General features: G+C 36.7%; 1 protein-coding gene across 1 annotated transcript; it reads right to left on the reverse strand.

Moving 5' to 3' along the window:
- Positions 1–2,267: 2,267 nt before the first annotated feature.
- On the reverse strand, positions 2,268–14,030 carry LOC124370326 (oxysterol-binding protein 2-like; the record flags this gene model as incomplete). The annotated part of the gene is given in 3 exon segments (XM_046828616.1): positions 2,268–2,361; positions 2,809–2,930; positions 13,836–14,030. Coding segments are annotated over 3 exon segments (336 nt in total), but the record flags the coding sequence as incomplete, so codon positions are not given.
- Between the last annotated feature and the right edge of the window lie 219 nt (positions 14,031–14,249).

Genomic DNA, 14,249 nt, shown 5'->3' on the forward strand with positions numbered 1-14,249 from the left:
CTGGTTTCTTCCTAAGATGAATAGCTAACAGAACACATAACTACAATCTAGGTTTTAAATAAACAAATCATACCAGAGCGTTGTGACATGAGTCAATAAGTCCAGGAATTACAACAACCATGTTGTGTGTCAAATCCACGAAGTCTAACTCTAAAACCTGTACTTAATAATAACAAAACACTAATTAGGTCTGCACTCACTCACCATGTACTAACCATATTGAATTGTGTTATGTAATTCAGTTATGATTAATTAGAGTTTTGTCATTATTTGTATATTTCAACATCTCTTTCATTGAACACTTTATTCCAATTTTAATGTTGACATTTTTATCAATACTTTTCTTACAAACATTATCAGTTTTATTTTTTTAATGTTCAGCATACTTTCTTCTGAGAACTGCTAAATAAAACACTAATTTTGTATGTGAAAGATTCATAAAAATGTTGTCTATATCGTGCCTTTTCCTGTCAGATCTCAGGTTGATGCCTGTTATAGTTTGCCTAAAACTACTCAAAAGAATGTCTAATATAGCAATAGAGTCTTTATCATTACTGATATGATGACATTAAAATCACCAAAAAACAAATTATATTTATTTTTCAACGATTTATATTTGTTGTACATTCCATTAATTATTACTATAGTTACTAACCAATCGCTATAACGTTTTTGTTACAATTTGTATATGAAAACCCAAAATTACCAATTTTCCTGAGCCTCTGTTTTCTCATTAATACAGCATCATTTTTATGAATTTTTTTGGATTATCGACAGTCTCCAAAAAGGGGTAACTTTCCCGCTTATGTTATAGCCATTTTTTAGGGCATCAAATAAGAATAGTAATAATACTCTTAAAAGGCTGGCAAACTTACAATTTTTAATTTTATTAGCATTTAACATATACTGTGGGGAGGGGGAGGAGGTGCTCCTGGTACCCCAGCTTGACTGGAGGTATGGAAAATTTCTAGTGGTAACCTTCCTCCCCCATTAGGTCATCCTAGATACTCCTAAGAGAATGGTAAGTGAATTATCAGGATATTTACTAAACTCAAAACATACACATAAAATATCTAAAGTTAAGATTAAAAAGTTATCTGCAATTATTTCTTGTATTATGAACAATCAATATACTTTAAAAATGTTTTTAAGTAATAAAAATTTTATTTCAAAGCACTATAATTCCAAGAATCTTTACAAACCTTTTCAACTTCTGGACTTGGCAGCTCCATGACAACAGGTATTGATTCATAATCAATTGACTCATAATCTTCTTCCTCAGCTTTCTTTTTCCCTCCTTATTTCCACATTTTTCCGCAGGAAACTCAGTCTTTTTCTTGACCGTTGCTTTCCTTCCTTTCTAGTGTTCCTCCCCTCTTCTGTCTCTTGCTTGTTCTCCAGGAACCTACTCAAGATGGAATTTGATCTTTTCTTGTTTGTCTTTCTAACCAGAACTGCTCTGAGCGTCTCCAGACATCAACTGTGACATTCTCTGTTCCCTGCCAATCACTTCCATTCTCTCAGAGGCATCATAGTATGTTGATCCGATACTTCGATCCAAAGTTTGCATATTCTCACAGCTTGAGGATTGCCTCCTAATTTTATGCTTGTTGGTCAAGTCTGTATCACTTTTTGCTCCCTTTACTTCCATGTAACTGAGGATTCAAGCCTTTTGTTTTTCAAAATAATTCTGATCATTTCCAGCCGAACCATTGAATTTTACAAGTGCTACCACCACTACACCATTTTTGAGCTCAGAGCTTCCATAAATTGCACAACCATCTAGAACAATTTTGATATTTCCAATTTTTTGCTCCTTCACGAGTATCACTGTTTTTTACAGTCCACATCTTCTAAATTAAGCTCAATCTTGATGGAGTTTGATAGTTCTTTGCTTTCCTTACTTCCACCCAAAATTGCTCTCTCTCTGACTCGAGATAGAATTCCGCACTGTGCGATGTCTGCCGACGAGCTCTTGTGACTTCAGTGTATCTTCATTGATATGCAACACTGTCACGAAGATCCTGCATGCTCTGACATTTCTCGTTCGAGTGCGCCAAGGAGAGCTGCTGTGTACGGGTGCTGACAGGTATAGACGTGTCACTAAATGCGATCTTGCTGAGGCGTACAGAGCTGCGGTGAGGCACAGGTCTCCGCAGTTGAGTACGACTGTCTGACAGCACCCTCCGCAACATGCAACGCTCCGAGGAACTCTGACCGATGTTGGAGCTGTGAGACGAGGAGGTGGATGTTTCGTAACTGCCAGAATTGTTTAGGGATTGCTCCATCATCATTGGGGGCTGAAGAATAAGAAGGGCACCTGAAGCTCTTTATTCTTTCAATTAAATTTTCGTGGTGATCCTGGAAATAAGACAAGCATTAGTTCATTTATTAAAGATGAGATATACTGTATATTAAATGACGATTATCTAACAGGTTAGAGTACTACTTGGAGTCAGCAGTATTGGCATAACATCAGTGTTTATTGTTAAGGGTCCAAAGCTTCTTAAACTCATGTCATTGTCCTGGTTTAAGAGACCTGAAACTTCTTACAAAGGTTCCTTTTGGTCCAAGGGAGAACCCTATTAATTTAAGACTATATGGTTAAATGTCAGAAAAGTTGTAAGTAACTCCAAACAAAAATTATGTTTTACATTTTTGTTTTGTTTTGTTGGATCTTTCAATATTTTGCTACCTATAATTGGTTGATTTGGCTTATATAGTTTTTCCATTAAGGTTTGTCTCTTATTCCCTATCTTAACCTGAATATTATCTAAATAATTTACTGTGACCAATGAGAATACAGACCTGGCTGGAGTAGCGGAAATGCATGACAGGCCTTGCACTGAACGTGTTGGCAGTACCAGTAGAGCCATTGCATCTATCAGAGACTGTAACCACTGTTCATGGTCCAATCGGTTACCTGCCCTCTGTAACATATAGAAAACAACACATTCAGTGAAACCCTCTACATGTAAAATGTTTTATTCACTTGAAATCTATGGTGTTTATGGGAATGGTCTGGAAAAACAATATTAATTATATACAATGGAAACAGGATTTTTCCGGACGTTTTCCATCGTTCAGTGAGACAGTAAAATCAGCAGAACTAAGTTTTCGAGATCTACAATCTGATCTCTTCTTCAGGTGAAAGATGTCCAAAAAAATCCTGTTTCCTTCACGATCCTTGCTTCATCTAAAACAAACTGCAAACAAAGAAATAAAATGTGACTTGGCAAACTTTTTTTTCTTTTTTTTTCTCTTAGGACAAGAAGCTTATAAATTGCACTTGGTCCTATATGAACCTTTGGCGCTGCTTCCGGAGTGACAGGATATTCAGGATGGGTAAGGTTAGGTGAGTAGGGGCCGCCTCCTATTGAGATCTATGAAGAAGAATTAGGGCACTACATCTCAAAGTCATGTCTCCCTGGAAGAAGGGGAGGCCAGCTTCTGAACCAGCCTCTCCAGTCAAAATAGGCAGGGGGTGGCATACCCTTGGTGAGGTTAGCAAGAACCTCTGAGGTTAGGGAACATACCCCACCAACTCCAACAGTCATCTCTCACAGTAGACTAGACCTATCGAATTGCCCATGAACCCCAGAATCTCGACATATGCGGTTAGTGATGTGCCGCTACTGGACATCCATAAGGTTGCCCAGATTGAAGTGACACATCGGTTTTTTGCCATGCCCAGTGGTGGGTTCAACTGGAAGGTATAAAACCAGCCAGAAGTGATCCCTGCTGGGTAAGACTTGGCAGACTTACAAATACATGATAAAACAACATTTCATTTTGTAGTAATACTACACAGATTCATCTTAAACTGCTTGGTATATGTTGTAATGGTTGTAATGTGAGTATAATCATTTCCTGATATTGATTGCTTACGTGAAGCCTATAACTCAAGGGGTTAAAAAAATGTCATTTATGTCTTTGTCTGTCAGTTTGTATGATATCTGGAAAACAAACTGACACAGATTTTTTGTTTAAAGTTTGTTACTGACGATGGAAGGTTTGAAAGGATAACAGGAGGACTTTGGACATTTGCCATCGTTAAGGTTATAAAAGGTATAATATGTGTTATACCTTTTATAACCTTAACGATGGCAAATGTCCAAAACCCTGACCTATAAACTTGAAAATTTGTCATGATTGCCTTCATCTCCTTTATAGGCAACATACTGAGTTCAAATGAATGTTGCATGCTCCCTGCTGCCATGGAAGATTTGGCTGAACGATTAGATGAAACATTTTCATCATTGATCTTATTGGTAACCATGACTGGCAACGAGAAAAATAGCAGAACGAAATAAATTTTTAAACTAAGGCCCAGAGAACAATCAATAACGAGATATTGACATGTAGTGAGACATATTATAATCCCTACATGTATGCTTATTTTCACAGGTAAAAATTCAAAAATAATAGACTGGTAAAATCTAATGTTTATAAACAAGTTTGTTGAACACCCACCAAAGAATTTGATTTCAGCACACTCTGTCCCTGTGTACTACCTTCCCTACCTTATCGGAACTATTATTATCTAAACACTGGCCATGACGACCATAACCTTAATTAACCCTGGAGAGGGCGCATGGCTGTACAAACATCCGCAGGAGGACACGTTATTGTTTATAAAAGAAAAGACCCCGTAGCCTCGCACTTCCCCCCTCCTACTAGCACATCTATTCCCCACCTCTCCCTCCGGCACAAATCCCGCTCCGAAACCATCGTTCTCAAGCCCAGTTTCGTTCAAGGACAGACGAAGGCAGTGTAGAGCTATTTCAAGCGGTGCGCGTGTCTGTTGTTACAACCACGCGCCCTCTAGTGTGAACTGTTGGTGCGGAACCTTTTGTTACACCACGTGACTGATTAGGTATTATGCAATATCGTTGTTCAGTTTTAAAAGTTATCTTTATTATATTACAGTAATATTGTGTGTGTGATGGATGACGAAGAGAGACGTTTACTGCAATTTGATGCAAAGTGTATGGAAAGGGAGGAAATATGAAAGAAGCTCGTGCCGCAGATGCAAGAGAGAGAAGACGAGGCGTTTACGAAGGACAGTTTGTTTCCGGAGCTGTTGAACAATTGAATACCATAGAAACAATTGATGAAAATCCAATTGAGAGAGAAGGATCGGAACAATCAGAAAGATGAAGAGAATTAACAGTGAGCATGATAGCAAACTTCAGAGAAGTTTCGCTTGATGACTTGGCACGACCATGAAAAATATTTTCAATGTTCGAAGGTCATGTAAAGAAGAGGAGAGAACTTTATTTCTTGGCAAGGACCAACGTAACAGAGATGGGATACCCATATGAACACTGAGAAATTTACGAAGGCCAAAGTTACGGCGATACAATCACTTTACGAGGTGAGAGACTTGGCGTACGATTACCTTCTCCAACGTAGGTGATGCCCACTAACAAAAACTTCACCTATTGAATGTTGGAAACTCTTTTTTTCAGGAACGAATTTGTGGGATAAAATTGTAAATTTTACAAACATTTGCGATTGAAAAAAAATAGGACAAAATACTTTCTCAGAGAGATGAAGACACCAAAGTCAACAGAGGGGGGGTCACCCATGACGAAATTTCACGCTGTTACTTGGGGTCCTTTTTTAAACCTGGCAGGAATGATTCAGGAAGAGTCTTCTTCAACACAAAACTAGAAGATTATATGGTCAACAGGTGACGGGTCTGTGTGGCTTGGCGTTTTTCTCTTGTGATTTAAGTGCTGCCTTTTCTTCTTCTGTTCTTGTTGCTTTATTCTTTTTTTCGCGTTTTCTTTCTTTAATCGCTTGGCATTGAGTATTTCTAGGTCAGCCATGTCCTTGCAAGTGAGGCTTTAAGTTTTTGCTGAGAGCATTAAGATTTTTGATGAACATTAGATCCAGAAGACCCAGCGTAAAGCTCTAGACAAATTTTGCACCAATACGTGACATATTTGGAGGAATTTGTCACAGCAAATGCCAAGCACATTATGCACTGAGTGCTTTTGTAACGGTTTTGATGAAATGCTCCGAGCATTTCGTGGTAAATGTTCGTTTAGTGCAGCAGTAACTTACCAAACAAGCCTGCTAGTTAATGGCATAAAGATATTTGGGACTATGTGAGTGCAAGGACATATTAACCACTGCCAAATTTGGAGGATATATCCGGCAAGACAACCACCAGGACCCTACAGGCACAGTAACTCCATCAAAAGATTGTAGCTATTTGGTTGTATAGCTCCGATTTTTCAGGGACCGGAACCGCCATGTGACAATGGATAACTGGTACGGATCAATACCTCTGGCAAAGAATCTTTTGCAAAACCACTGTCCTTACTTCAGTATGCACATTGAAAAAAAATAAAATCGTGAGATACCCCATGTTTTATAGAGAGAGTAAAATAAGGAAGGTTAAACTCATGTTTTTTTGCCTGACCAAAAGTGGACATGACATTTACTGTCATATTGTGCCTAGGTCCAATAAAGTTGTGTTACTTCTCCTCAACATTTTCCATGCATAGTGGACACTATAGTACGAGGAGACTTGGGTGACAAACAAAAACCGTTTATGTTAACCAAGCTACAACAAATGCAAAGGAGGGGTAGACAACCTGAGGATCAAATGAAAAGCAGCCTACTCTGTTTCCAGAAAAAAAGCAACCGATGGGCCATTGACTGTGTTCTTCTCCATGCTGAACCATATTCTGGCATCAACAGTTTTGTGATACTGCGGAGTTAACGTTTGAGGACGCAGGTGACAGAAAGAAACTTCATAAAATCTCTGGGAAAAGATCTATGTAACCCTCAAATGATAAAAATGGGCAGGAATGCCACGACTGCCTTGTGCTACTAGGAAAAGGATCCAGCAACTGTGTGGCCAACCAGAACCAGCCCGTCCAGTGGTTCCAAAGGAAAATCAGCGTGAAACTGGAAGGTGTGTTCTTTGTCCAAGAGCCAAAAACCGAAAGAGTCACACGGAGGTGCCCCTCCAAAGTCAACGCTTCATCTGCCGGGAACACACATCCTTTGCTTGTGTTACATGTGCCGCTGCAGAATAGGGGAGTGTCAGTAGATACAAGACGATGATGAGTGAAGAGAGTAAAAAGTTTGAGCGAAAAATTGTTTTACCGTAGCATGTTTGTAAGTTATTTTTAATTTTTTATTTGATTTGATGATTCAATTATTAAACCCTACGGTTGGTTATTAGGTTTTTTATATTAAATGTTCAAAAATTTTGCATTTTAGTTTTTAATCTACTTTCTTTTAAATTACATATTTTGTTTTGTAGAAATGTTTATTTTGATAAAATCCTACACCATTCAGTACAGGTGCAACAAACAGTGTGGCAGGCTCTAATGTTCTCATTTCTACCCACAAGGAATGACAACATGCAGCTCCATAAAGAAAGAAACTCAAACCTTTTCAACTGGATGACATAAAAAAACTCAACCATTGACAAACATGAACACAAAGTACTAGTGTTCTAAACAATCCTGAAAAAACTGGAGCTACAAAAATTAGGGTTATGAATGTGTCATCTATCCACGAATATCAAAGGGGGGGTGGGGGTGGGGGGAAAACAAAAATAAAAAAACAAACCCCCCTTATGGGGGGAACCACAAATTGCGGGGGGGGGGGGTGGGGGGTGGGGGGGGGGTTTGGGGGGTGGGGGGTTGTTTACGAACATCAAAGGATTCCCAGAAGAGGAGCTCTACAACTCTAAAAAAAAAAAATAAAAAAAAAAAAAATCACACTGCAGTTGTGGCAATTACAAGACCACAGAAAAAAACCTTCAAATATTTTCTCATCCAGTGGTCAAATGACACACTAAGCAAATGGTGTGAAGCAAGATGAAACAGTTATATCGGACAATGATCTAGCAAAACAATCTTAGGGCTGAATCACACATAGTACCTACACACGCAAGCAGATGAACACATCCCAGTAAGTCAATCTCTTACACTTCAGACTACACAGTTGCCTCTACTCTGGAAGGAAAATATACGGAGAAGGGTAAATAACCACACCCTTGCCAGATTACTCAAGAGAACTCACCAACCATGACACACCACACCATTGCTGCCAACCCATTACAGTAGGTGAAAGACCACCAAGAAACCCAGGAAAATGGAACATGAGACAAAACTCACGAACAACCACCTCTTCAGATCAATATTACCATACTGAAAAAAGCTCTCTTTTTTAGGAATTTCGACGTACCAAGAAAAGACAAGGCACAAAACAGGCTACAAAAAAACACACAAAATCAAAAATATTTTTGGAGATTCCTATCCACTACACAAGATGAAATAGCTCCGCATAAACTATATTTCATCAAAATGATCCAAGGACTATTCAAAAAAAAAGGTAGAGAGAATAAACCATCTTAATGAATGATTCTAAAAACCAACCAATACTTGATAACTTCATCTGAACATGGATTGAGCACAGAAAAAGCTATTACTTACCAAGTTGATTTAGTGGATATGAATTAAGTAAGCATCTTACAGTAGGAAAAAACTTCATAAAAATGGGAGGAGTTGCAATCTATGTATCAGGAAAATACGTAAACCTAAAAAAAAAACAGGAAGCAATAGGACAGTATCTAATAGGAACGTGGAACTGGTATGTGAAACTCGCACATTAACAAAACATTTAATATCCAGAATAAAAACACTCTATTTGTACTGTGGTTGTTTATCGTCCTCCCAGGAGGACAAGTCAAATTAGCTGTTTTGACATATTAGCTTGACGTTACTTAACTACATAATAAAAGCTGAAGCTAAACTCCAAATCTTAATGTGGGAGATGTCAACTATAGAACAGATTAACCGTAAATACAGACAACACTTTCTTTGAGGGAATTGAATTATCAAATTTTTGGATATCAAGGGCGGGCTAATCCTCTCCCAGAGAACAAGGACTACTTATCACTCCAGAACATCTATTGATTGTATTTGCCAACAAACATATCAGAAGACGATATGGTGAAACTTCACAGTAGTACAGACTTGGTGATTATCAGATCACCACTAGCCAGATTTTTGCACCGTCAACATGCCAAACAAATTTTGTCCCTCTAAGAAAGAAGCTACTGTGAGGAGAATATTTTCAAGGAAAAATCTTTGACATACTTAAAGACGAATTCTTTCTTGGGAGAGCGTCAGCATGCTGCACCAGAATGTTGAAAGAGAGCTATAACTTGTTTTTTAACAACAGTACAGCACAAACACTAGACCATGTATGACCTATAGAAGAAAAAGTACAAAGCAAAACCAAAGTAGGCAAGCTTTAATGTACAATACGATGAAGAAGTAAAAATTCTAAAAGAAGACTTTCTAAAACTGCCTTACACAGAATATGAACCTAACTGGAAATAATGATGGACAAAATAGCAATGACAGAAAAAAAGAAAACCTACGGACACTTAAAACTCCGAAAATCTCAAACCGAAGTCATAAAATCAGGCAGAAAGTATATTTAATCAGGCTGACAACAAGAGTACAAGCCATCTGGGACACAATCAACTCGGGAGAAACAAAATAAACAAGAAAACAAGAGCTGGAGGGATGTTGGGTGTGGTGTGTTGTGGTTTGTTTTGGTGTGTGATTTTTGTTGATGTTTGTGATTGTGATGTGATGTGTTTTTTGATGTTTTTTGTGTGTGTTTTTGGGTGTTTGATTTGTGAATTGTGACTTGATTGTGTGATTTGTAGCTAAATATGCAGTTGGAGATGGATGGCAAAATAAGAGGATAACCCTGTTCTTGTGGCTGAACACTCTTAATTAATATATTTTTCGAAAATAGCAGGCTTCCACATGTGGATAACAATCGGGAACAATTTAAAAACAAGCAATAATAAATCTCACTCAAATTTACCCTCCCACAAAGTGGATACCCCGATTACTATTTTTAAAACCTACTAATCACAAAGGAAGTTCCATTGCACAGTGTTATAAAAGAAAAAAAAAAAAAAATAATAACAAATATCCCTCACTAAAAAATCTAAGTTATCTTGGTGGAGTAGACGAGGCTTTCCCATCAAAGGTCGTAAAAACACTGATGCCAAACAACTAGGCTCACCCTCCATTAGTGCAGCAATAATAAACAAATATCATTTTAGTTCACACGGACAATTCCCCTCTGCTTTAAAAACTGCTAAAATATATCCAAAACACAAGAAAGGATTTCCCTCATCCAAACCAGAGAATTACCCCGCCCTATCTGCGTCTACATTATCGAACACTCTCAAAAATAAATAGAAAAGATTGCTCTGTCAAGAATGCTAGACTACATGGAAAGAAATGAACTTATTACAAAAAATCAACATGGGATTTTTCGTTGTGTCAAAGGTAGATCCACCACCTAACAGCTCGTTACCAATCTTACTTGAAAAAATCACAGGACAACCTGGAAGAATGGCAAACATGTTCTCAGCTATTCTACTTGACTACAAGCAAAGCCCTTTCTACGATTGCTTGGGGTCATGACCCTCATCCTGAGAAAACTCTTGGCTTTAGGTATTGACGGCCTAGCAAAAGAATTGGGTGGCTAGCTACCTGAAAGATCGCACACAATATTACTGTAAATTACAACAAAATCTGAATGGAACAAAAATGTGTATACAGATCAACAGCCACTGCCCAGTTGAGAAGAAGGAGTGCCTCAAGGCTCAGTACTGGGTTGCTCCTTTTTATTTATTCTTTTCCACCAACCGACTATTTCTGTTTTTATCAATGAATGACAATGTTTTAGAGGACTATAATGTACGCAGAACGATAAAACTCTTCTATTTGCCAAATGAACACATCACATGAAATTTAGTAACTAGCATTTTTAATAATCCATCTACAGACCAAAGCACTCCAATACCTGTCTTCCACAAAACGACCTTAGCTATCAATCCATCCAAAACCAACACCATATCAATTTTTAGCAGAAGACAATGAAGAAAATACCAGAGATATTCCCTAATATTTCAGACAGAACAAAAGAACAAAACTACTGGGGCTCACAATTGGATGCTGACCTTTCCGTGGGGAGATTCATATTAAATGCAACTGACCAAGAATAACTCTACATCTGGGATATTATGTTAGTCAAAAGAATGATGTGGATGGGAGGCCCGGGAAATTAAGCCACAAAACAGCCTACTACGCGATTGGTGGAATCTCACATTAGATATGGATTTTTAAATTTCTTGGGGCTCAAACATCCCGAGGCAACCTTAACAAAATCCTGATCCTCCAAAAAAAAGGCTTATTAGAACACTTGCAGGCCTACGGCCCTACAAGGATACGCTTGCGAGAGAAGCGTTCTCAAGTCATCTTAAGATCTTAACCGTCACATCACTCTACATACTATGCAGTTGTCATCCCCTACACCAGATCAGCTGGACCTTCCCAAGAGAATGAAGGGATCATTAACCATTCTTACAACACTAGGAGAAAGCAGAGACCGACTACAGTCTTTCCTATTCACCACACAACAACATTTAGCAAAAAAAAACCTTCATACATTGGCCGTCAATAATTCATCAACTCATTGCCACAAAACCTTAAGGACAAGAGAGGAAAAAACCAGTTTTAAAAAAATGAACTTCAGAACTGGCTAGTGGAGCGACCCTTATGGAGATGACAAAAACATTACAAAAAAAATTAATACAACAAATAGATACAAATAAAAATTGTTAAAAGCAAAAGATTAATCACATGTTGACGCGCCATTGTATTTTCTTAAAGAAACATGCCAAAATAAAGAATATTGTCTTATTGTCTATTGGTCCCTATTTGGTCTATTTAAAGCTACAACTTTATATCTCCTATCATTTATACTAAAAACTTTTATTAAAAACAATTTTTGTTTTGTAGTAAATATAAAAATATTAAATGATTTTTTTTTACATTTGAAACACATTTTCAGTTAAAAATTATTCTATTCCCAAATCCTTTTATTAGATCAATAAGAATTTGTATGTAAAAGCCAGTATTATAATCCCCCCCTAAATTATAAAATGATTTAAAGACAGCAATTACATAGTAGCGGTCTTTTGTACACCACGCGACCTAGTACGTGTGGGATCAGTGAACGCGCCCTCCCATCCAGGGTTAAGAAAAATGTAAATGTATCATGGCAAGATATCTTGAAAAATATTTCATCTGTAGATTTTTAATTTTACATGAAACTTAATTTTTACAAGAATGAGTTATATGATGGTACATGTCCAATTGTGTATCATGGTTGTAAGAGAGTTGTAAAAATGTATTTTCTATTATTTTATGTCTGACTGCCTATTCTGTCCACAGGACATCTTGAGAATGAAATGAGCTATAGACTTGAAATTTTGCACGCAGTAAAGTCTGTTACACGACAGATGATGTGGCGAGCTCATACTTTGTATAAGATGGTTAATGAAGTTAAAAATTAAACTAAAAAGACATCTAATTTTGATCTGCTACGAGGTACAATAAATTGACATGCTAGATGATTATGAAAAGAATTCTATTGTACACTAATTAGGTCCACGTAACTCATAATCACTCTTGTATTTATACCCATCCATTTTATAAAATATATTCACCTTATTAAATTTTGAGTAATTTGGTTTCTTTTACAAAATTTGTGATTGGTAACCAAAGGTTATAGAAAGTTTTAAAATACTGTTGAAAAAATCAAATTTGCATAGTAATCACATTTTTTATTGTATTTGAGGAAATCTACAGCAAAAGTCATGTTTCATTATATAACCCCACTTGTGATCACATCCTTAGAGGAAAAATCAAAGATATCTTATCAGAAAACAAGAAAGTTAGAAACAGAGATTTGTGATTCATTTTTTTTAATGTAAAAGATCATTCAATTTGGAGGAAAATGCTGGAAAAATGTACGTCTAAAACGCATAGACACTGGAATTATATACAAAAATTGTAAAAATGATTGTACTGTGTGAAGTCATTAATTATTTGACTTTCGCTCACATTAAATTAATTAACCCACAACCACAGTAAGAGCTGACTGTGTTGAAATACCTTTAGTCAATAAGAAACAAATTTAAATATCAAACTCTTTTATATACTTAATTAAGTTTGGTCATACAATTTAGGGAGATGGCTCATTGTAAGATATAACTAAAGTCATACACACAAAAAAAACTTTCAAGTCTTTCTTGTAGTGCAATTAATTGTATACATATAAATCTTATCTATAGAATGAGACTATCCCATAAATATTCTTTTATCTTTCAATAATGGTCGTAAAAGCGTTTAGGGGTAAAATGAATTGACATGCTAGATGATTATAAAAATAATTCTATTGTACACTAATTAGGTTCCACGTAATTCATACCACTCTTGTATTTTTTCTATAGTAATATAACCTTGAGTTATCCCATATAAGAAAAACGTTAAACATCAGCAATTTTATAACCTTACTTTTAGTTATAGAATTATGAGATACGTCTCATTTACAGATATAATTATAATTAATACGCATCCAAATACTTCTCAATTTTTTAAATTTTACGGATTGTTCAGAAAAAATCTCAAACATTGTTGTACTTCATCATTTAAATAATATTAAAAAAGTAAAGTAAATAATAAGGGTATAAAACTGCATTTGGTGTAATACTGTTCTTATGGGGAACAATTCATGGTAATTTTATTAGTCGGCTCTTAAGGCTTGACATTGATCTTATAGGGCTAAATTAAAATGGCCACTAGTACAACTAGCTGTATTAAACTATAGCATTAGCACTGCTTTTTTCCTCTGAATGACAGTCCAAAATATTTTTAAATGTCTTTGTTCCTACAAAAGGAGTTGTTCTTACGTTACCGTCTCACCAGAGTGACTGTCTGGGAACGAGTGATGACAGTGAGCTCTAAACCTTTTCCTGGTCGAACGCTCGCCGCAAGCCCCATGTTGAGTGACCCTCGACACGGTGAGAGGTTCAGATACTCTAGCTGCGATTTGTAGTAGAGGAGAAGACGACCTTCCAACACGAACCACCACCTTTTCCAGCGACACACCAGGAGTCTCTGGATAGGCAAGGATAACAGACAATGAAATATCAGACAAAGAATGACTAAATTCTTTTCTTTATTGTGTTACAGACAATGGCATAAAAGTTTCTCAATTATTCATGTCTTTATGTGCTTATCTCCTCTAGACCTTATTTAACTGATCAACTTTATACGTTCTATAACTCTATGGCATGCTTTTTCTCAAACTTTTGATAGTAAGAACTAAAGTTTTAG

This window comes from Homalodisca vitripennis, unplaced genomic scaffold, assembly GCF_021130785.1.
Source record: "Homalodisca vitripennis isolate AUS2020 unplaced genomic scaffold, UT_GWSS_2.1 ScUCBcl_81;HRSCAF=1011, whole genome shotgun sequence".
NCBI classification, from domain to species: domain Eukaryota; kingdom Metazoa; phylum Arthropoda; class Insecta; order Hemiptera; family Cicadellidae; genus Homalodisca; species Homalodisca vitripennis.